The sequence below is a fragment of the Medicago truncatula genome, chromosome 8 (genome assembly GCF_003473485.1).
Source record: "Medicago truncatula cultivar Jemalong A17 chromosome 8, MtrunA17r5.0-ANR, whole genome shotgun sequence".
In the NCBI taxonomy this organism is placed as follows: domain Eukaryota; kingdom Viridiplantae; phylum Streptophyta; class Magnoliopsida; order Fabales; family Fabaceae; genus Medicago; species Medicago truncatula.
In genome coordinates, this window is record NC_053049.1 from 48,705,698 (window position 1) to 48,729,242 (window position 23,545).

The 23,545-nt window shown below is 34.1% G+C and overlaps 3 protein-coding genes and 1 non-coding gene across 5 annotated transcripts; 2 read left to right on the forward strand and 2 right to left on the reverse strand.

The window, feature by feature from the left end:
• Positions 1-2,154: 2,154 nt before the first annotated feature.
• LOC25502282 (MACPF domain-containing protein At1g14780) lies at positions 2,155-6,194 on the reverse strand. Of its 2 annotated transcripts, XM_039829642.1 has the most exons (8): positions 5,767-6,171; positions 5,416-5,657; positions 3,904-4,096; positions 3,745-3,819; positions 3,470-3,653; positions 3,212-3,381; positions 3,063-3,127; positions 2,155-2,983 (listed from the first exon to the last, which is right to left on the reverse strand). In XM_039829642.1, exons 1-8 carry the CDS (start codon positions 6,001-6,003, stop codon positions 2,371-2,373), a joined length of 1,779 nt encoding a protein of 592 aa, XP_039685576.1. In that variant the 5' UTR covers positions 6,004-6,171; the 3' UTR covers positions 2,155-2,370. The 2 variants fall into 2 exon arrangements, with proteins under 2 accessions (XP_039685576.1, XP_039685577.1); XM_039829643.1 differs by lacking the exon at positions 3,063-3,127 and having other exon boundaries at positions 2,928-2,983; positions 5,767-6,194.
• A 6,114-nt stretch (positions 6,195-12,308) lies between these two features.
• On the forward strand, positions 12,309-12,510 carry LOC112417640 (U2 spliceosomal RNA). The gene has a single exon (XR_003008240.2). It is a non-coding gene; the product is annotated as a U2 spliceosomal RNA (small nuclear RNA).
• Positions 12,511-12,719: 209 nt separating this feature from the next.
• LOC11406568 (putative pentatricopeptide repeat-containing protein At3g23330) lies at positions 12,720-17,372 on the forward strand. Its single transcript, XM_003630927.4, has 2 exons — positions 12,720-15,251; positions 15,871-17,372. The coding sequence occupies exon 1, from the start codon at positions 12,912-12,914 to the stop codon at positions 15,015-15,017; it is 2,106 nt and encodes a 701-aa protein (XP_003630975.1). The 5' UTR covers positions 12,720-12,911; the 3' UTR covers positions 15,018-15,251; positions 15,871-17,372.
• A 995-nt stretch (positions 17,373-18,367) lies between these two features.
• Positions 18,368-22,144, reverse strand: LOC11406035 (alpha,alpha-trehalose-phosphate synthase [UDP-forming] 6). Its single transcript, XM_003630929.3, has 3 exons — positions 20,139-22,144; positions 19,586-19,859; positions 18,368-18,888 (listed from the first exon to the last, which is right to left on the reverse strand). Exons 1-3 carry the CDS (start codon positions 22,142-22,144, stop codon positions 18,607-18,609), a joined length of 2,562 nt encoding a protein of 853 aa, XP_003630977.1. The 3' UTR covers positions 18,368-18,606.
• Between the last annotated feature and the right edge of the window lie 1,401 nt (positions 22,145-23,545).

Genomic DNA, 23,545 nt, shown 5'->3' on the forward strand with positions numbered 1-23,545 from the left:
GTTTCATTTGAAAAAACCAGTGCCAGAATCATACTTAGAAGGAGAAGACGAATCAGAAAATGTAGGAATCTTAGAATTCTGGAAATTTCTTCGCCGGAACCCTAGGAGGTTCATCGGAGAAGATGAAGTTTCCGGTCACCTTCATCTTCTCCGGCGACATAGCCAGAAACCGGTGGAGGTGAGAGAAGAGAGAAGAGTAAGTTTAGAGAGAGAAGCTCTGAGAGAAGAGAGAGAAAGAATTTGTAAAATGAAAAAAACCGGTGCTAGCATGTTTATATAGGCAACTGAACCGGACCGGTTCAAGACCGGTCCAATCCCTTCAATCCTGAGCGTTGGATCTAGGGTTTCCCCCTCTGGATCGATCCAACGCTCCCTGTGCATCCGGATCTTATGGTTTTTTGGGCTTGGGCTTTATTTCTTTGCTTTTTACGTTTTTTGCTTTTTTTTGCTATTCGCACTGTTTTTCTTTGCTATTTGAACCAATGTCTTGATTAAATTGTGATAAAGTTCCTAGAAAAATTCATACATGTTTCTTGACATTTTCTTAGTGTTTTTATGACATTTTTGCACATTAAGGATCTATGAAATTTTTGTATAAGTAATTCATAGCATTTTAATTCTCTTTGAATTATTTGTTATGGATTCTTCTTCATACATTTGTCCTTGATGTGAGAGTATGTGATAAAAGCTTTCTGATGTGTTAATATGAGAGATTTGTGCCTATAATTTCGTGTTGATTTGCTGTTTTGATTTGGTTCATAAGTGCTTGATTTTATGAACAATATATGCATATTTTGAAAGATATAAAATGCCAAGTTTATTCTAGAAAATATGGCATGAGACCATGCTTGCATATTTCCAATAATTCCATGCTATAACTTGAGATAAAGAAAACACTTTCAAAATTTGTTAAAGCATGAGAATTAGAGGCCAAGAATGCTTTAGGTTTCATACCTAAGTTTTTAGGGTTTAATGTCATTTTGTTAACTTTTTGTGCCATCTTGCATGCTTTTATTTCTTAATACTTGTTATGTTTTTCCTTTTCACTAACAAGTTTATTTCCATGTTTCATGCATCCCATTTAGCATTTCCTCCACCCTCTTTAGCCTAGCATTTATTTTTGCAAGTTTTAATTCATTTTAGAGATGTAATTTGTTATCATTGGTTTGTAGCTTGGCAAAGGGGCCATAGAATGTATTTAGGCAATTTTTGTAATATGGACTATGGACACTACGACGCACCGACACGCACACACTCACCTTAGATGTATGCATAGGATTGTATGGTTAAATAAGCGCTTAGGTTTTAAACACTTAGAGAAAATCCATCTTTTTTCCAAAAAAAAACAATTGAACTTCACTGCAAAAATTTTCATAATAAATATGAAGTCAACACTTCATTTTTTTCCTTTCCTTTTTTTCTTAAGAAAAATTCAATTCATCTTAATCATTTAGACTTTCTTTTTTAAATCACTAATCAAACCTCACTTTTTGCTAAATCTAATGCCCTTGAGGCCTCTCGTCTCTATTCTTCAAAATCTCTTTTCAAACTTAAAATCAACCAACAAAAACAAAAACTATTTTTTGAGCAAGAACTACGAACGGTTTTGATCCCTTAAAAGGGTACGTAGGCAATGAGTCAAAACTCATCCAAGCCGAAATAAAAATCAAATTCTACTTCTTCTCACCCCCATTCTTAACTAATCACACTTTCTTTTTTACAAATAAGCAATAAAACTAAAGCGTAGAAATAAACTTAGGAGAGCGGTTCTTATGGAATACCATAATCGCTCCGGGTGCCTAACACCTTCCCGTAGCGAAAACGACCCCCGAATCCGGAAACTCAAGGGTTTTTCTCCTTTTACCCTTCCCAAGAAAAAAGAGGGATATCAACGGTCAAAAGGTTCAAGTCCAATTAATGGCTTGGCACCCAAAAACCATGATAACAATAGTATATATTAAACTATACCATATATAAAAGTATCATAATACAGGAAGGATTAAAGAATTCTGTACCATTAACTAGATATTTTCACACATATGGATGAGAAAGTCCATTGTTATGTTTATTGAAAAAACCAGACTCTAGATAAGTAGGACTCAGGAACTAAGCAACAACATGCTTATAAATATATAATTCATTAGAATATAAAAATGAAATATTGTAAATAATCCTTGATTTTGTTGAAAGCTACTTACAAAACCAATGAAATAAATAATGATCCTATGACTACCTCTATAATACAACTAGAGATGTTAATTATACAAGGCTATATATATCCAATTTACATAATAGAATTACTTGCTTTACCAAAAAATAAAGGAAATATTTAACTTGAAAACTTTCCTTCTTATTATATATTTTTTTTGTTTATAGGTCAGTATTTAACAAAGAGAACTTGGCCCACAAGCATATCTTACCCTTATCCATGACCAATTTTGCCCCTGTAACTAACCAATGACCTGGAGTGTGTTGTGGGCCTTTACATAACTCTGACGTGTCCACAAATTTCAACATTTTTTGCGTTTGTACAGGTACTGGAGGTCCTGTTGGAAAAACACTAGAATCCAAAAGTACTGTTGATTTTTTTTGGTCTTTACTAGAACCAGATATTGATGTGCTTATTGCTGAGAAAATTCCAGATTTCTGGGACAATCCAGAAGAACCCTTTGTCCAATTTGATTTAACAACAAAAGAATTTGACACCTTAGAGAACAATAACCTCAGATGAAGAAGGACTCTCTTCGTGTCATGTTTCTTAACATGAAGTTGTGCTCCTGTGACAATAAATGCCACATTTTTTTCAGTGCTCCATTTAGGATTGTATTTCACTGGTGCTGTACATACATGGGAAAATTTCTTCCCGCTTATTGCTTCAAAGAAACGTTCATCGTTAATTTCTTCTGACCATATTGTTGTGTCTTCAATTTTGTTGCTAAGCATTGTTGGAGTGTTTAATAGATGTTCCACGTGTATGGCTAACCTGTGTTACCAACAAAATCCCAATTATACATTTACTGATTTGCTGCTATAAATAACTAGAGTATTTTTGAGTAATTTACCTGTTGCATTTCATTCCTTCAAGAAACAAACGCATACCTGTGATTGGCCTTTTGCCAACTGTTACCTATTATTATTATGAGTGAAATTAAAGTATAATACTATTATTATATGAAGAGGAAGGCTTTGAAAATCAACATACATACATTACCTTGTCTGTATTTACATAAAGTTTGGGACCCATCAAATTGAGAGTGAGAAAAGGTGAAATAGTAGATATGTTTGTAGTTGGACCAAGAGGTAGATCATTGTGAACAGGAGCCCAAATCTTGTATCCTTGGTAGTCAAGAAAGTATGACAAATCTGACATTGGTGGCTTATCTGAATTTCATATCAATTTAATTATGTGTGTGTGCTTGGAAGTCAATAAAGTATTTATCCATTTAGAGATTAATTTATTTAAACTTACATCGAAGATAGAGGTTGATAGCATGGGAGAGGAATCCCCTTCCAGAAGCACCTTTAAGAAGAGAGGTAATGGGAATGAAGCTAAAATCAATTGCATCTGGTTTGTTAGGAACCGTGAGCAGCCATTCACTATGGCTGCTCATTTGAGTATCCCCTCCCCTCTTTACACATATTACATTTATTCCCTGAAAATTCAATGTTGGAAAATTATTATTTGTTCTTCCAAGAGCAACATTTCGAAAGAAAGCGACAGAATGTAGAACAACAACAACGTACATCTTTTGCACAGACGGATGTAGAGCCGTTGAACGCAACGATTTGCGGACCAAAAACATCGAAGGCTGCTGGTACCTGTGTTTTTTTAGATGATCTTTAGAAACTTTTATCTTTCATCATAATATCCATTTCTAAAATGATGTGAAGATATTTATTAACCTTGTGTTTCTGATCTTTATTTTTGGGAAGGAAATTGCATGTCCCACTAAATAACTGTTCTCCAAGCTCATCCAGGTGATTCTTGAGCTCTGATGGTACCAAGTTGGAGGACACGTCTTGCTTTACCAACAATAAATCTTTCCCTCCAATGCTAAGACCCACAAGAATGTGAGTCCCAAAGTTCTCGATGAATCTGATAAAAAAGGTTAATATTTCAAGAACATAAATTAAATTAAGGAACTTCGTCCGTATACATTTTTACAACTTTTTATGATAGTCTTAAAATTAGTTCCTCTAGACTACAAACTCAAACTTTTACTAACTTCAGACTTTTATTTTTGAAATATTAGAAAAATAGACTACTGGTGGTATTTTTTTTTTTTTTTTTTAGGGAACTACTAGTAGTATTATTAGCAACAACATATTACTAGTCCCCTAACAAAACAAAAAAAACGTATTACTAGTGAGTGGCTAACAAAAGGATGATTTAATAATTGAACTATCAACGTTGCACGACTCCGTTCAATCAAATTCTCTGGTTCCAACATAATAATAGATCTAAATGGAGTAATCTAATCCTTGAAACCATTGATCTAATTAAGTTGACTATCACTCAATGAAATCAGCTAGAACTATATTTTTAAAGATAATCAGCTTTATTTTTTTTTTAAAGAAGCTAGAACGTAACATTGTTATAAACAAAAATGAGGTCTTAAATTTTAGTCAACTAATCTATTTTTTTCAAGTAGTATATATAGTGGTTAGAAATTCATCTTTTTAAGATGAACAAGTGCCAACTAAGTTGACGGAAATTAATCACTAGAAATTTGGATTAAAAAAATATTAATATAACTCATAAAGAGGGAATAAATTAATAAAAAAATTAAAATATATGCAATATACACACAAAAATGTTGTCCAACTATCGTGATGCTAACATATTTTTTCAACAATTAGTCATAAATCTTTCAAAAAAAAATAATCCAACAAGATAACCTCTTATTTCCACGTTACCTAACCCATCAAACGTGGTTTCATCTACATGTTACTGCGGGAATTTGAATTGCATGTGGTCATACGATGAGGATAGAGTCATGTGATTTTGACTCTATACAATTCAAAGCATGTTGTAGGTTTGATCATAGACAAGCCAATCTAATATTGAGTAAATAACTTGTCTGTAATTGTAAATCAATTATGAAAACCAAAACTACTGTCTAATTATTTAGATATCTTCTTTTTTCCAAAATGTATAATTAACAGTAAAACTACTGTCTAATTATTTAGATATCTTCTTTTTTCCAAAAATGTATAATTAACAGTAAAACTACTGTCTAATTATTGAAGGAGTCAACAACCAACCACAACCACTAAAAAGTGGGGACACGCAGCCGTAGGAAAATTACCTAGAAAGACATTAATGTAAGTACCAGTTTACTTTGGGATAGAAAATTCATTTTGGAATTTAAATAATTAAAATAAGAAAAAAGAAGAAATAATGAGTGTGTGTACCTTGCAAGTGCAGGAGGATCCCATGAAGAAGGAACAGCTTGAATGACTTGTTTAGAAAGAAGAAGTGGATATGGATCAATATGAAGATTGAATAGTTTTATCAAATATCCATCAACACCTAAACATTTTGTGTTAGCTGCTTCAGCTGCCCATGAACCCTCATCAAACCCAAATACTGTATTGAAATATCCACTTGGAATTTTCCCAGGTATCGAACTCTTCCTATTGAATAACTCTGACATCTAACATTCAAAATGTTGAGTTAACATCAAGTTCGATCGGTTGAAAGGTTAGTAAAGTCTATCACATATATAATGATTGATATGAAATGAGTGAATTAGCTTAGCTTACTTGGGTGAAGGTGAGGATGTCGGATTGATAACGTGTCCTGTCGCCTTTATCACATTTGATGTCAACGGAGACATCTTTTATGGATCCAAAACCTGGCACAGAAAGCTCTCTTTTCTCTATTTCATTGAGAAGAATCAAACGTTCTTCACCTTTGCAGAATTTGAGCCTGAAATCTGATGTCAAATCGAAGCCTTTTCCTAAGCTGTTAAGAGCTTTCTCAACTATGCCTTCATCCATCTTTTTTGGTTTTTATGAACAAATGAAAATGATATTATTAATAATATATATGTAAGTTTTTCTTTTCAAATACGGTGGAATAAGAAAATCGAGTTTTCTTGTTTACATTTGTTGATGCCATCCATATCATTTGCAAGTCTTGGGTTTGACTAACATTTTAAATTTAGGCTTTGAATTATTAACTACAACGAGACTTGGTTGTTATGATTTAATCAAACTTTATTAATTTCATTCATTCCGGTGGCTTGTTGAGAGAAAGAAATGAAGTAAAGCATTCACACACACGCGGGATGAGATGGTTTGGTTTTCGATTTTTGAGAGACAACAATATGGATTCATTGATTTGGGACGTTTTTGTCCCGTCCGTGCAGACACAATATGCCAAATACTCCCTCACAACATCTCAAATAGTATTAAGAAGAGTAAACTACTTGCATCATCCTTCTAAATTATTATTGATAATTATTATAGTTTATATATTGACATACTTTTTAGCTGAATAATTGAGACATATCATATCATCCATTTGGGAGAGTGTGACGGAATTGGAACGCTCAATGCCCAATTGAATAAGTGAGACGTATCACCCCTTTGTGAAAGTGTGACGAAATTGGAACATCCAATATCTTATCCTTACCTTAGCTATATACTCCTTTTGGATAGATACATTAATTATTCAATGTATTTAAAAATTAAAATTTTGCTTATAATATCAAAGGAAGTACTTTCTAATAGTGGTTATCGTATTTTCATAACGTTGAGTGAGAATATCTCCATCATGTATCAGATGAATAGTAAACATGCAATCAATATAGCAAAAAATGTCATTCAAACCTTTGCTCTAAAAAAAAGAATGTCATTTAAACCTTTCTTAAAACATTTTGAATATCTATATAAAGAATATTCGAATAACCAATATTACCAATATAATAAGTTGATCCATTTTGTCCTATTCACGGTCTATTTTTTTGAGTTATAGGGGATAACTCAAGATGGATTGAAGATTTTAAACCACATGTCAAAAGACCGGTTAAAAATAAATCTAATTGGTTCAATTCATTTTATCATCCTTAAATATAAAATGTAATTTCTTTATAGCGATATACTCCACTCTAGGGATTATATTTTTGTAAAAAGTATGTATTACACAGTTGAATAATTTATGATGTGCAAATTTGTTACCTGTGCAGTTCAAATTATTAAAAAAAATGTAAAAATATGAATTGTCAATTTTTTTCGTGCTAGAATTGTAAAAAAAATGTTAAAGATTTTTTTTTTTTAAGGAAAAACAATATAATGAAACAAGGACTAAGATCTCTTCCTCTCCAACAATACGGCCCTAGTTTTCTCTCTAGGTTTTCTCTTACTGTTTCTTCATTGAGGGGTGGTTTTGGGTCAATTTTTGACCTAAAATCACTCCTCTTCATCTTTTTCTCTCTATTTCAATCTAACTAAGTGATTTACACATAGATCTAGGTTTTTTTCTTTGTAATTTCATCATCTAAGTGTGGTGGTTTGTTGTTCGTCGTCTTGTGCGGCGTTGTTTCATCTCCCATCTTCATGCGGTATTTATTTGATTTATATTGAAAGATCGATTATTTTGATTTGGGCGTCAACGTTGCAGATCCGAATGACATGGATATTCCGGTCACTTTAATTTTATCATATATTTTTGTAGGCATTATGTCGTTATATGCTATTAACTTGGATGATGTAAGTTTGATCACAGATTCATCCTTTGCGTTTTTAACAGTGTTGAATGATGTAATCTCTCGATTTGAATAAATGAATATCATTTTATTTTTGTAAAAAAAAAAAAAAAAAAAAAAAAAAGGACTAAGGTCCAACGGGGCCAAAGTAAACCAAATACAAACTAGCCATATCTTAATAAGCCAATTTGATACTTTCCTAAATTCCGGGGAAACATTCAAATCTCACAAACTGTGTCTGGGTCGGTGTAGCTTTGCATGGTCAAAATTTGAGGTTTCAATTTTCAGTTTCTTTTATAGATGTTGTTGCAATTTCAATGGATTCTGAATTAGCTGCTGTCCAATCATCTCGTTTTCATGGATGGTGATATCTTAAGCATCATCAGCAAGCAATGAATTATTGAATTTAACCTTGGATACAGTTTTTGTAAATTTTCAATGTCATTTGAAAAAGAAAAAAAAAACGTATCACAAAAAAAAACGTATCACTTTATGAAATAAATAATTATTTATCAATATTTATATTTTATAAGACGTCATTTTATAAGAATAAACATCATTTCATTGTTTATAAGAATCATATTAAATTTTTAACATTTTCTCATAAAAAATAATAAATATTCTTTGTTATATGTAACAAAAATTCAAAAAATGTAAAATTTTATTTCGCCGACACTTTCGGTAACTAAGATCTAATTATTGTAATTGTTAATGATAGAAAACAATTCTTTTTCTTCGAAAAAACAACTCGTTTCAATATGAATTTGATGATTTGGTGTACCGATATATTCAAATTTTTTAATGTACCACATTTTTAAAAAAAGATACATATTATCCTTAACTTATTTTTTATTTGTTAAATAAACATATTTTTTTGTGAACAAATAGTGACGTATTAATAATGAAAAGGTAACAATAGTGATGAATTGTTTTTTTTTTTTTTAAGAGAATAGTGATGAATTGTTGGAATTCAAATTTGAATGGTTAGTTGCACATCAACTATAAAATATGTAACTCATATTAAATACATTAAAATTTTGAGTGCAAATACGATATCAATGTATTTTGATGATCTTAATCTTTAGCGTGTTGTTACTTTCGAAGTTGTTCGACTTGATGTGAGCCAAAGTTGTTACTTCATAATCGAGGGAGATATTGTTGGAGTTGAAATTCAAGTGATTAGTGCCGCATGGTAGTATACTTAACTTGCATTACTTTCGATACACTCTTCCATGAGTTTTTTTTTTTGAGTATATTTTTGCTCCCAATGCACTTTGGACTCGCAAAGAGTTGAATAAATGACTCTTAAGATATAAATGGTGTTTATATACAGGGACGGAGCGAGTAAAAGTCTATATTAGTCTACTCTATCAATTTTTTATGATTATATGTTTATAAAGTTTGAGAAAAAGGATATACATTGTTATTGTAAACTAGTTTTACGCTAGCCTATAATTCTTCTATGCAAAACTCGAGTGGTTTATGAAAATTTGAGAAATAGGAACAAGACAATCATTTTGAAAATTTATAGGCAAGACTTAAGAGTGGATTCAGGTCAAGTTGAAATTAGACCAATAATCGTGCGTGTTCTCTCTTGCAAGCATAGCAAGGAGGGAGATGATAAGACTTTGAGTTTACCTATATAATACTCCAACCAGTCTTTATTATAAGAAACAATTAACTTTTTTGATTTATTGTATAAGTAATATATCTAGTCTATATTTACAATAAGATACATTAATTATTCTATGAACTTAAAAAGTCAACTTTTTCTTATAATAAGGACTGAAGGGAGTATTATTATTACCACTTTGCAGTGTTGCACAATAAATTAGACATTGGACTTTGTCAACCACTAAATGTGAATCACATAAAATAACAAGTGACCCTTTTACGAGCCAAGAAGACTACACATTAATTGTGTCATCATACACATCTCCAATTTTTCTTGTTCAGATTTTATGTATGGACAAAACATATCATTCAGTTATTGTATTATGTGAATAGTCCATTTAAGTTCGCACTTTTTTTTGCCGTGTTCCTTAGAGAAGAAGATTACATGTCACTATATGTCTGCGTGAAAGTGGTTTCAAATTAATTTGATATACCAATTTGCCCAGATACCTAAGCAATAAAGCATCTTCTAAGATATTTTTTTTCGTAGATTCCAAATTTAGTCACTAGCTAGCTAAGGTGAAGGTGCAATAATATTTTTTTTCAATTTGTGTCCATATTCTTAAACATTAGTACCTCCGTCTCTATATATAAGACTATTTTGCTAAAATCACGAGAATTAAGAAAGTTAATATTTGCATTAAACTTGTTTGTTATCACTAATGTTTTTACAATTTTATCCTTTAAAAGAGATACTACCTCCGTCCCTAATTATAAGACCCTTTTAAAAAAATAACGGGAATTAAGATAGTGGATATTTGTATTAAATATGTTTGTAATTACTATTATTTTTACAATTTTATCCTTTAAGAGAGATGAATGGTTTATGTTTTCAACATTCTATTTATTGCTGATTGAAGAAAAAAAATGTATAATAAATAGGGGCATGTATGTAAAGAAATAATTAATGTAGTTGGAAATAGAAAAGGGGTCTTATAAAAAGGGACAAAAAAATTTCTCAAAAAGGTCTTATAATTAGGGACGGAGGTAATAGTTAATTTATGTTTTCAACATGTTATTTATTGCTAATTGAAGAAAAAAATGTATAATAAATAGGGGTATGTATGTAAAGAAATAGTTAATGTACTTGAAAATAACAAAGAGGCATTATAAAAAGGGACACAAAATTTTTTCAAAATGGTCTTATAATTAGATACGGAAGTAGTATTTATTTGGGTAAAGAAGTATTTTGTGAAAAATACTTACTTTATCACATATCTAACACATCAATTTTAGGCACACATATAATAATGAGAAAAGGTGGAAAGAAAAAATAATATTTATTTTTTAAAGAATTAAATAAAATACATTTTTACGTGTGTTTAAATGGTGTGTCCAAACCAAATGCATGAGTCCAAACAAGATTATCTCCTATTTTGTTCCCTCAATACATGAAATATTTTCATCATAGTCTCTAAATATATTGAAATTGCAAACACATCTTCAAGTGTACCCACCACCACCTATGCCCATGAGTGGGAGTGGCGGCTCCGCCACTGCTATTGACCGCATCCACCATATTCCGCCACTGTCTATCTTAAGCAACAAGTGAAGCTCAATCGAGGGATCAAACACAGTCGATAAATAACTAATAGACCTTATTTCAAACTTGGCTAATTAGTTGGCGCACATGTTCATCTCCTTGAAAGAGTGATTAAGTTGGAACACGCAATAATAATTATCCCATTTATTAGACATATTCCCTCTCAAAAAAATGTGAAACCGTAGAAATTTTTTCTTAATAATGAATAACTTATAATTCTAGAAAGTTTGCAGGGTTCATAAACAGAGACACCAGCACTCAAACAAAAGAGTGAACAAATATAAAGGGTTTAATTTATAGCCTTAAGCGATCAACGTCATGGTGAGATAAGATAAGAATCATATTAAAGACATGTTCTCATATTTTTTACTCATATATCAATCAATTTATTTTTGCAAACCATGGGTGGTCCAGTTCACTTCTAGACCTCTTCACCTCGAAGAAAGTACAAAAATAAGCTGTGGTTTCAGGATATCCAATCTTGGTATTTAATTTATTTTGATGTTAATGTTTAGGGGTAAAGAGATTTGTGGCTTGATTGTGAACATAACATTCAATTTTCCAAGCATTTAAATTAAGCAAAATAAACTTCTGGCAATATTTGTGGCTGGCGTCAGTATTTATAATTCTAGATTATTTATTTCCAATTGTGATACTTGAGGCGTTGCTCAGGCCGATCTAATAATTTTTAAAAATATGCAGGTTTAAAGCAAAGTTGAATATATGGGTTTTTTTTTATTAGAATATGAGACCTCTTTGCTCGTAAAATCTAATGAAAAATAATTTTTTGTTGAGGGACTTAAACTGAGGGCTTTGGTGGTCTTACCCTTAGGCCGACCCTAACATTGTTTTTACATGGCTCAACAATTTGTAATCATATTAAAAATTCATATTTTAAGGGGGAAAACTGAGCATAAGATTTATATGTAAACAAGATTTTAAGCTTCTGAATATATTAGTTAACTCTTAATAGTCATGAATACTGTCATCAACTCAAGTTTAGTACAAGGATTTTATAAGAAAAGGAATTCAGACAAAGGAACTAGGGAGAAGAAAGTGTGAATTCACAGGACTGTACCCCCCTTTCACTCTCTTAGATACACCTTCTTCATTCCCTTTTCCTTCATCAAGAGGATACAGATTTTATTCGGAGAGCCTCTCATCACTATTGTTGTTTTGTTGGCATGAGATTATCACAATATCACGTATTATGTGCTTGGTAATTGCTCCCTATTGGCCTCGCTGTAACACATGCAATGAAATATAATACCGAGTCCGGAGTCCCAATTATAATATGCAATAGTCCCACATCGTTTGTTTAAGAGAGAAAGTGAATGAATGTGTGATATAAAAGCCGAGGCGACCCTCTCTTTCAATTCATACATTTCTCGGCTTTTTGGTTTTTGGCTAAGATCAAGTGTAGTATCTGTTCTTATCAGTTTAATATCTGATATGTAGCTCAATGGATTCTATGATATTAAATTACTTTTTTGAGGGAGAGAAGTCATCACAATAGTTTGCTATTGGATTTTTTGAGTGTCGTCTATGCGTTGTACTGTTGCATAGGCTGGTGCAACCCACCAATCTTAGTTCAATGTTTTTTTTAATTTTTAATTGCATGGAATGGTCTACCAATCTTAGTTTAATATCTGATATGTGAACAATGGTACACACGATATTAAATTACTTTTTGAGGGGAGGAGCTTTGGGATTCTTGAGTGCCGTCTATGTATTACACTATTGCATAGGCCAGCCCACCCTACTAATCTTAGTAAATAATATTTTTGAAAATAATAGGCTTCTCACTGACAAGTTTCTCGCCTAAAAAAAATTGAATTGTAATTGCAAGTTCAATTGGATATCTGAGTTGAATCATATTCCTTGTCATTTGTTTCGAAAAACCCAGATCAGTTATTATTGTTCTTGATATAAATTCATTACCTGCTTCTCACCGTCGTCATTAAGCAAGAAAAGAGAGAAGAATGAGTAATTCCACACAACACACGATCAGCAAAATCCTAAGAAAAACCCCAAACAAAACACTTTCAGTTTCAACAAGACAAGCAAAACAACTACACGCACACATCGTAAAAACAAAAGGAACATTGCACTCCGACAACATCCTCGTACTCTCACTCTACTCAAATCTCAACCTCTTACAACATTCCCTCCACCTCTTCAACTCCCTTCCTTCTCCTCCACCACCTCTCGCATGGTCTTCTATAATCAAATGCTACACTTCTCACTCTCTTCTTCACCTTTCCTTCTCTTCCTTCAACTCCATGCGTTCTCTCTCCGTTCCTCCCAATCGCCATGTTTTCCCTTCTCTTCTCAAAGCTTCCACTCTTTTGAAACACCATAAACTCGCTCATTCGCTCCATGCTTGCACCGTTCGGCTCGGTCTTGATTCTGATCTCTATATTGCCAATGCACTAATCAATACGTATGCGAAGTTTCATAATGCAGGCAAGGTGTTTGATGTATTTCCTAAGAGAGGAGAATCTGGGATTGATTGTGTTAAGAAGGTTTTTGATATGATGCCTGTTAGGGATGTTGTTTCATGGAATACTGTTATTGCAGGGTTTGCTCAAAATGGGATGTATGTTGAAGCATTGGACATGGTTAGAGAGATGGGGAAGAATGGTAAATTGAAGCCGGATTCGTTCACTCTTTCGAGTATTCTTCCTATTTTTGCGGAGCATGTTGATGTTAATAAAGGAAAAGAGATTCATGGGTATGCTGTAAGAAATGGGTTTGATGGAGATGTTTTTATTGGGAGTAGTTTGATTGATATGTATGCAAAGTGTAATAGACTGGAATGTTCGCTGCGTGCTTTTTACATCTTGCCAAGGAAAGATGCTATTTCTTGGAACTCTATCATTGCTGGTTGTGTGCAGAACGGTGAATTTGATAGAGGGCTTGGATTTTTTCGTCGGATGTTGAAGGAAAATGTGAAACCTATGGCTGTTTCTTTCTCTAGTGTTATACCTGCTTGTGCTCATTTAACTGCTTTGAGTTTGGGTAGGCAGCTTCATGGATGTATAGTTAGACTTGGTTTTGATGATAATGAGTTTATAGCTAGCTCTCTTGTGGACATGTATGCAAAATGTGGTAACATTAAGATGGCTAGATATGTTTTTGATAGAATAGATAAGCGTGACATGGTGGCGTGGACTGCCATCATTATGGGATGTGCAATGCACGGGCATGCCCTTGATGCTGTTTCTTTGTTTGAGAACATGTTGGAGGATGGAGTAAGGCCTTGTTATGTGGCGTTCATGGCTGTTTTAACTGCGTGTAGTCATGCTGGGTTAGTAGATGAAGGTTGGAGGTATTTTAACAGTATGGAGAGGGATTTTGGCATTGCTCCTGGTTTGGAGCACTATGCTGCTGTTGCTGACCTGCTTGGTAGAGCTGGAAGATTGGAGGAAGCTTATGATTTCATTTCTAACATGAGAGGAGTACAGCCCACTGGGAGTGTGTGGTCAATACTGTTGGCTGCTTGCAGGGCTCATAAGAGTGTTGAATTAGCTGAAAAGGTTCTTGACAAGTTACTTTCGGTTGACTCTGAAAACATGGGGGCTTATGTTTTAATGTCAAACATCTATTCAGCTGCACAGAGATGGAAAGACGCTGCAAGATTGAGAATACACATGAGAAAAAAGGGCTTGAAGAAAACCCCTGCATGCAGCTGGATAGAAGTTGGAAATCAAGTGCATACTTTTATGGCTGGAGATAAATCACATCCTTATTACGACAAAATAAACAAGGCATTGGATGTTTTATTGGAACAGATGGAGAAAGAAGGTTATGTCATTGACACAAATCAGGTGCTCCATGATGTTGATGAGGAACTTAAACGCGAGTTGTTACACAATCATAGTGAGAGACTTGCCATAGCATATGGCATCATTAGCACTACTGCTGGTACAACCATCCGAGTGATAAAGAACATTCGAGTGTGCGCAGACTGCCATACTGCAATTAAATTTATTACAAAGATTGTTGGAAGGGAAATCACTGTGAGGGATAACAGTCGATTTCACCATTTCAAGAACGGGTCTTGTTCATGTGGTGATTATTGGTGAAGCAATAGTTATTGTTGGAAATCCCGTGTTGACCTCAACACTAACCGAGAGGTGAATTAAGAAAGCAAAGAAACTGAATTCAGGACTAAATATGGGTCAGGTTAAGATACTTGTGCTGCACTAAGATTGCGCTCTCAGCTTGATGAAGAGAGGGTTTGGTCCTGATTTCACATTGTCTGATTTCATGTCAAGTATCTGAATTGAGTTCTGATTTCCTACCTTATGAGCAGCACTGTGAGTGTTTAATTACTTCATTTTATTTTATTACTTCTTGCTGGGTTCAGCACAAATTCCCTCCGATGGTGCGTTTTCATTGCATATTTGACCTCCTTGTTATTTCAATAACATTTTAATGAACAGTAACATTCATGTTTTGATTGGTGAGCCTGCCAATATTCACTGTCTGCCTATGTGCTCCATATATTACCGATGTAGATTCCGAGGAAATAAATTTGTGATGTGAAGCTTTGTGAACATTAATCATTTTTATAGTCTGTTTTCTGAAATTTTTTAAGGAGTTCTTAGAGGTTATGACTTCTGTTGTCTCTTCCCTTTCTTTCATTGAAGAAAACAGAAAAGTGTGATAAGGGCTATGAACAATGCACAAGGATGTCAGTTGCTCCTGTAAGCCAGTGATGGAAGTGGCCTTATCAAGTGCCTTATTATCATACATTTATACATTTCTTAGTTTTCCTTTCTGTTCCAGAGAGACAATCTTCAATCATCTTTTTCACTGTAGTTATAGTCTGTTTGTTTTTTTTATGTTGCTGACATAATGTAATGTGATATATTTTGAATGTTACATCCTTTGATGACTCGAGAGCTTTTCCTTATTATGAAATCCATTTTTCAGATCTTGGTGGATCAGCAATCATACATTTCTCTGAGAATGCAGGTTTAAGGGTCAATGTTGTGACAGAAGGTAACTTAAATGCATTCTCATGGTTATTTGGATCTATGAGCTTCCACAAGTTGTTCTCTATTTTTTTGGAGGAAGAAAAACCCTAACACTCAATGGTTAACTATTTGAGGTCCTATTTGGAGGCTGAGATGTTTTGGAACTTTATGCTGGTAAACAGAGGCTGTTTCTGCAAGATCAAATTGCATAGAGAGTTTTTTTTTTAAGGTATAAGATCAGCCTAAACTGGTAATCAATTAATTATACAAACCGCAAAAGTTTATAGCAGACAATTCAAACTTGTACCGGACAGGAAATTGGGGTAGTATTTGGAAACTTAAAAGTCCCACAAAAAGTGAAGAATTTAGTATGGAGACTTTGTCGGGGCTGCCTCCCGGCGTGAGCAAGATTGCTCGACAAAGGGGTGAACTGTACTTCGTTATGTGCTATGTGTGACGAAAGTTATGAAAACACGAGTCATGTGTTTTTCGACTGCCCGAGGGCGAGAAATGTGTGGCAGCACAGTTTGTTATTGAGCAAATTGATTTCAGTAATGCAAAATAGTAACACCGCGGCTGAAATTATTTTTACTCAATTACAAGAGCTGCCACAAGGCCAAGCGGAACAGTTTGCAACATTATTGTGGATTGTTTGGAAAATCCATAATTTGCGTGTTTAGCAGAATGATACGGATACTGGGCAGGTTATAGTTGAGCGCACAAAGCAATTGCTGCGGAACTGGAATTTCGCTAACTGTAAGAAACAAATAAGTGGGACGGCTGGAGCTGCAGCTGCGCCACATACTACAGCTGTCATGACAGATTCTGCAGCAACAGTAGCGCTGCCAGTTCAGTTCAAATGGCTGAAACCGCACCAAGGTTAAAATGCAACGTTGACGCGTCATTTTCGGAAGCATTGAACTGTGTTGGTTTTGGGCTGTGTATTAGAGATGAATACAGGAATTTTATCAAAGCTAAAACATTGTGGTCGAATCCCGTTTGCTCTTCGGATGTAGGCGAAGCATTGGGTCTTTACCATGATATTCAATGGGTGCGAGAATTACAACTTTCAAACGTAGATTTTGAGATGGACGCCAAGAAAGTTGTGGATTATTTCAATAAGGGCAGGAATGATATATCCGAGTTTGGAGCCGTAATGGACGAATGTAGGAAGAATTCCATTGATTATTTTGAAAACTCTAAGGTGGAGTTTAGTCGGAGACAATCGAATGTGGTTGCTCATGCTCTTGCTCAAGAAGCCACTTCCCTAGCTAGTCACCATGTTTTTTTATGATGTATCTTTTTGTATCTCGACTTCGATTTTTAATGAAAAGCTATAAGCTATTTTCACTCTCAAAGAAAAGTTTATAATATATAAATAATTTTCAATTTCCTCTTAATCTTCAGTCATTTGTGTAATCATCTCTTATCATTTTAGCTTTCATTGGTTTCTGATCTGTATCACCCAACTCTATACAACGGAGGAGTTTATTTGGACACTTCGCATTCTTGAGAAAGTCCATTTTTTCCTTTGTCTAATTCTACATGGTAATTGTTCAATATATTAAAGAGTTAAGATCCGTTGACACCAAATCTCAATCATTTATTGTTTTAATCTAAAGACCCATAATTATTCAATTAATTCACTCCAGTGAACCTTTTTCCCTTGATTCTCCTCCACGTTAGCAAACTAGTTCTGCTCTGTTTGCGTTAACTGTCAAAGTCTCAAAGTAATGTTTGATCCTTCTCTAATTTCAAAAACAAAATCACTTCTATCCGTCTCCAACAAAGATAATTCTTGATTGTTTTTTTTTCTTCATACATTTGTCAGCACCTCAATTTAAAGGTTTTCCCTATGCAACTAACATCTCAATTTAAAGGGTTTTTCATTTTCTCAAAATCATAAAACGATACAGCCTAAAAGTATTTTAATTAATTATTAAATTATGGCTAAATCACTACCTTTTTCTCCAATAGCAATCATTGTCATAAAATTTGCATAAATTTCCTGAAGAGATTGAATTGAAAGATATCATGCTCTTTTCAGTAATCACGACCTTCAATTTAATAGTACCCATAAAACTTTGCATAAAACTAGTTCTCCAAACCTTCAATTTTATCTGGTGGACATCGATTTACTGTAGACGCGAATACTATTAACAGGTGTGAATCTGTTGTGGAAAAGAAATTGAGTTGAACAGAAACACTTCACGGCAACAGAAATAGCATGAATCATGATGTGGATCTAGTGAATTAATTAGAGTCATTAGATGAAATAAAATAGACAGTTGAGATTTACTTTCAACGAATCCTAACTCTAATTTAAATATTATTGCAATTAAGAACAAGCTTTTCTATGTAACTAAATGAATATAGCCACTCCTTTTTCTTTGGCAAGGGGGAATGGACATGGTTAGTTCATTTTTAAAAATTAATAATTTGCCAGGAAATAATTAAACCCGAAACAACAAGTATCATGTGGATTAAAGTATGCAAAGCAAGGTTCACAACGAAAAACATATGTACAAATTTCCTAAGAGAAATTGAAAAGCTGAGCCAATACAGAACCCAATAACTATAATAATTTACATGGAATAACAAAAAAAGATCATGTATGGAGAGAACAGCTGAACCTACATTGAGACGAAGAAAGTAAACATCATTTCAAACGCCATCATTATGTTTACCGTCCCTAAGATAAAACTATTTGGTCTGAAACACAGGCTAAACCCTGCACCATTCTCACTATACCAGTAGTATCATCCAGGTAGTACTTAGCCTTGCTGGGTTTTCGACCAACAGTGCATGCAAATACTTCAGCCCTAGGAGCCATGGAAGGACCGGAACTAGTGATGACCTCAAACATGTCCTCATCAGATCTGTCGTCACCAATGCACAAAACAAATTCAGGTGACATTCCCTTTTCTTGCATGGCCGAAAGTAGGCGTTTAGCCACAAGCCCCTTGTTCACACCCTGCATGTGTATATATATGTGTATGTATATGCATTAGAGGCTGTAAGACTGTAAGATGGTTAGTTAATATCCAAGCTTATCATTTCTCAAACACAATAAGGATAGAAGGCTAAAAAAATATATGCATGTTATATATAATCACTTTTGGTAATGGCTATTCCATAAGTTACCTTCATAGTTTATATTCATTCTTTTACTAAAAGGAAAAAATTGAATCAAAGTAACTCAAAGTAGATTAAGAACTACAAGCCAGTGTAAGATTGGACTAGGGGACGCTGAGATAAACTCTGCATATGCTATTTTTTAAGCCTTTTCAAACATTATTGCAAGTGTAAATGTCACATGATAAAACTTAAACAAGCTTTTCCAAATACACCCTAAGTTACATGCTTCCATCTATCAAAGATTTTTAATACATCTCAACTTTTCCCTTGACATAATATTAAACATGAAATTCACAGCACACACAACACCATCCGAACTTCATTTTTGCCCTGCTATATCTTCATATCGTCGGTCTAACCACAGGAAAGGAACTTTGTTTTCGTATATTTATGAGTTTCTTTTAGTACAAAAAAAATGATGTCTTAATGTGACGAAAGTTTCTTAAATTTACAAGATTTTAAGTATACCAGAATCCAATAGACAGAAAATTATCATTAGTCACTGCAACTCATTCAACAAATGTTATACGCACCTGTGGTTTAACCTCCACATTATTCAAGCCACTCTTCACAGTTACTGGTTCATTTGTAAGCACACTTTCAAGATGATTAAGAAGTTCTTTCGCTTGGCATGATCCAAAATCTGGATCTGCATCCTCGTAGCACCAAACAAGTGCTGTCTCCTTATCTTCAATCGTGGATCCATCTGTTGTTTCGGTATAAAGCTTCATCACAGGCTCTGCAATTTGTTTCCAACTGAAATCTGCTACAGGTGCACAAGTTTCCCATTCTTCATCCCGCTTCAGTCTGAAACCATACATGCCAACTGTAAGTTATAATCTAACAGAAGTATCAAACCATGAAAAGGTGTATTTGGTTTGCAAATTCACATAGTCGGCACATCAATAGCTGTTAAATTGAGATCGGAGGGTACATGATATAATATTTTTTAAACTCTAAACTGTCGAGGTTGAAATTTAGACTGTCCGATCTTTGATCTAACAGTCACCGATGTGCTGATTGCGTGAGATTTGTCACTGCAAGCAATCCAAATCCTGGAAATGTCATAAGCCCCAAATAATTTACCTTAAAAAGTAACCATGCTCAGCAGCAATTCCCAGATTCTCACAAGGAGAAAACCATTCAGTAAGCGCCTTTCGGCTTTTAGCACTTACTATAAACACCATGTTGTTCTCGTCTCTACACAAACTATTAAGCATTTTGATGGAATTACTTATTGGACTCTTATCGATGGAAGCCTGAGGCATTAGAGTGCCGTCATAATCTAGAAGGATCGCCCTAGTTTTCGTCTGCTTGTAAGCAGAAACAATGTGCTCCATTGAAAGCTTCTTGAAGTTTGGATCAAGTGCTACAACTCTAAAACTTAATCCAAAACCAATGCCCCACCACCTTCTCCTTACATGATCACTACAAATCCTTTCCAAATCTTGCAAGAAGCTACGAGCCCAGTAACCGACATCATGAGTACTAACATATCTGTAATGCTTCTCATGCCTAAGCTGTTTCTCTGAATCAGCCATTTCCAAAGCTGAGTCCATTGCATCAGCTACTGCATCAATATTCCATGGATTCACTCTGATAGCTCCACTTAAAGATGGTGAACAACCAATAAACTCAGACACAACCAACATGCTTTTCTTAGAGGAAGCATCTACACCCAAAACTTTGTCCAATTTTTCAGTTCCTTGACGACTGATTATATATTCATAAGGTATAAGATTCATCCCATCCCTAACTGCAGTCACCAAACAACACTCAGCTACAACATAGTATGCAACTTTCTCGTAAAACCTTAATGGCTCCTCAATCAGAATGACAGGATCATAACCAGGCTTCCCAAATCTTTCATTAATCCGCTTCGCCGTCGCCTTTGTCTCGGCTTGCACTTCCTTCACATCCTTCCCTTTCCCCCTTGCAGGATTAGCTATCTGAACCAATACAACCTTTCCATGCCACTCAGGGTGCTGAATAAGAAGCTGCTCCATGGCTAACAACTTCAAGCTTATCCCCTTAAAGATATCTGTGTCATCCACACCAAGTAACATTATCTTTCCATTATTAGAAAACTGTTGTATGAGCTCAGAAACTTTCTCTTCAGTCTTTGGTAGGCTTAGAACTGATTGAAGCTGACCCATGTGTATGCCAACAGGAAGAATTTTGATACTAACTGTCCTACCATAATACTCAATCCCAATATAACCCCTTTTGGATTCATAGGATAGACCAAGCATCCTACTACAACATGATAGGAAATGTCTTGCATAATCAAAAGTGTGGAAACCAATCAAATCAGCATTTAAAAGAGCTCTCAAAAGTTCTTCCCTAATAGGCAATGTCTTGTAAATCTCTGATGAAGGAAAAGGGCTGTGGAGAAAGAAACCAAGTTTCACTCTATTAAACCTCTTCCTCAAGAAAGTTGGTAACACCATGAGATGATAATCATGTATCCAAACATAATCATCTTCAGGGTTAATCACCTCCATAATCCTATCAGCAAATATCTTATTGACTGAAACATAAGCCTGCCACAGTGACCTATTGAACCTACCACCAAGGCCTGGTGACAGAGGCAACATGTAATGGAACAGTGGCCATAACTGTTGCTTGCAAAAGCCATGATAATACCTTGTAAAAAGATCACCTGGGAGAAAAGTAGGGACACATTTAAAAGTCTCAAGAAGTATCTGTGAAACCTCATCTTGTTCATTTGGATGAACATCTTCTTTAAGACATCCAACATAAATAACATCAGTATCATCATCTCCTAACCCATCTTTGAGTTGAAGTAGAAGTGAGTTCTCATCCCAACTGAAAAACCATTTATTCATGTTATTACCATCTTGCTTCCTCTGAGCCTTTATAGGAAGTTGATTAGCCACTATTATGATCCTCTCTCTTTGAACAGATGAGGAAGAAGGTTCAGAACAACCAGTCTCCAGAGGGTCATCATCAACATCAGATATCAAACCAGCAACAGTCATAATCCTTGGAATTCTCCTGTTGATGTTTTCAAACGTTGGAGAGTCACCAGAGACTAGCTCTAGTAGATTTGAATAAGATCTTGAAACCATTCTTATTATCACTCCAAATGAACACAACAGAATCTTGTTAAACAATGTTTTGAAACATTCTTATGCTCTCTCTCATATAGTAGAAAAGTCAAAGTTTGCAAGCAGCACCGTTTATCTCATCTTACAAACAAGTTCCAAGATTAGAAAGAACAAAGAGTGTGTATGAGGTAACAAAAAAGGAAGATATTTTGAGTTATGTTAATAAAATAAAATTACAAGGTATGAAGAAATGGTAAAAAGTTGATAGTAAGTAGATAAGGTTAGAGAGAGAGAGAGAGAGAGAGAGAGAGAGAGAGAATGAAAAGATAAAAAGAGGAAGCTAGTTGTATTGTATTGTAATCCAGAAGGAAAACAGGTAAGAGAAGAAACAGCAACCAAACAAATAACTCATGAATGAATGGACCGAACTTGTTGTATGTAAGTCAAGAACCCAAAATCTTCAATTAGGGAAATTACTTGTTTTGTTTTATTTTGTTGAGAGAGATTTAAATGAATTCCAATTCATGTATTTTGATTGGGTGGGGTAGAAGTAGAAATTAAGGAATGAAAAATAGAGAAGGATTGGAATTATCTCTCACTCAGTGATGATAAGGATGAGGATGACAATATTAGATTAGGCATTAGCTAGCTAGCACCTCAGAAGTTGTCTCACTCCACTGTGCTGACACGACATGCAACTGTGCTCTCATACTTTTATCTCCCTGCTTTCTAAAAGGTCAACAGCTAAGTGTGGATAGATAGATTATTGTCTTTTTTTTAATCTCTCTCTCATCAGGCCTGCCCTTCTAATTTTATTTTATTAATCAATACTAGTAGTATGTCATTGTTAATCAAAATTAATTTTATCCTCCAAATTGACATAAAAAATAATTAAATTTAAGACATTGATAAAAAATATATTTTAAAGTCTTCATTCAATATCATCAGAACAACTCAAATAAATTTCACTAATAAATTCTAAATTCAAATTCAGTCTTTAAAATACGTTAATCCTAAATATTTTAACCAAGAGTTTTATCATCAATTACATTTTATTTAATTTAAAGAATTAATCTCTCCAATCACACACACACACAAAAAACGATTCCAAAACAAATATAAAATAATTTAAAGAATTTATCTTTTTTGTCACATATTGGTTCTACAAGCGATAATCATGTTTAAGACCTAACGGCACGCAAACAACACTTTTAACTGGAATTTGAACTAATTGTACAAACGTAAACCTTTTATTAGATCTAACCATGCTTAGATTAGATTGATTGAAAGATTTATCTTTTCCTTTTGATAGAAAGAGAAAGAGAATGTGGAGTCCGAAGTGGAAAGGAACCTTATCCATTAGTATTATCCTTTGGCAAATTAGAGGCACCATGATGGGACCCACTTGATGCACTGTCTGAA

What these genes read in the sequence shown, in the direction of transcription:
- LOC11406568 (XM_003630927.4), top strand. Translation starts at nt 12,912, where the DNA reads ATGAGTAATTCCACACAACACACGATCAGCAAAATCCTAAGAAAAACC.
- LOC25502282 (XM_039829642.1), bottom strand. Translation starts at nt 6,003, where the DNA reads ATGGATGAAGGCATAGTTGAGAAAGCTCTTAACAGCTTAGGAAAAGGC. An exon ending in TATCAACCTCTATCTTCGAT is followed by an intron (nt 3,382 to 3,469) that starts GTAAGTTTAAAT and finishes TATGAAATTCAG; the next exon opens with ATAAGCCACCAATGTCAGAT. An exon ending in TTTATGTAAATACAGACAAG is followed by an intron (nt 3,128 to 3,211) that starts GTAATGTATGTA and finishes TAATAATAATAG; the next exon opens with GTAACAGTTGGCAAAAGGCC.
- LOC11406035 (XM_003630929.3), bottom strand. Translation starts at nt 22,144, where the DNA reads ATGGTTTCAAGATCTTATTCAAATCTACTAGAGCTAGTCTCTGGTGAC. An exon ending in GAGCATGGTTACTTTTTAAG is followed by an intron (nt 19,860 to 20,138) that starts GTAAATTATTTG and finishes GTATGGTTTCAG; the next exon opens with ACTGAAGCGGGATGAAGAAT. An exon ending in ATGTGGAGGTTAAACCACAG is followed by an intron (nt 18,889 to 19,585) that starts GTGCGTATAACA and finishes ATACACATGCAG; the next exon opens with GGTGTGAACAAGGGGCTTGT.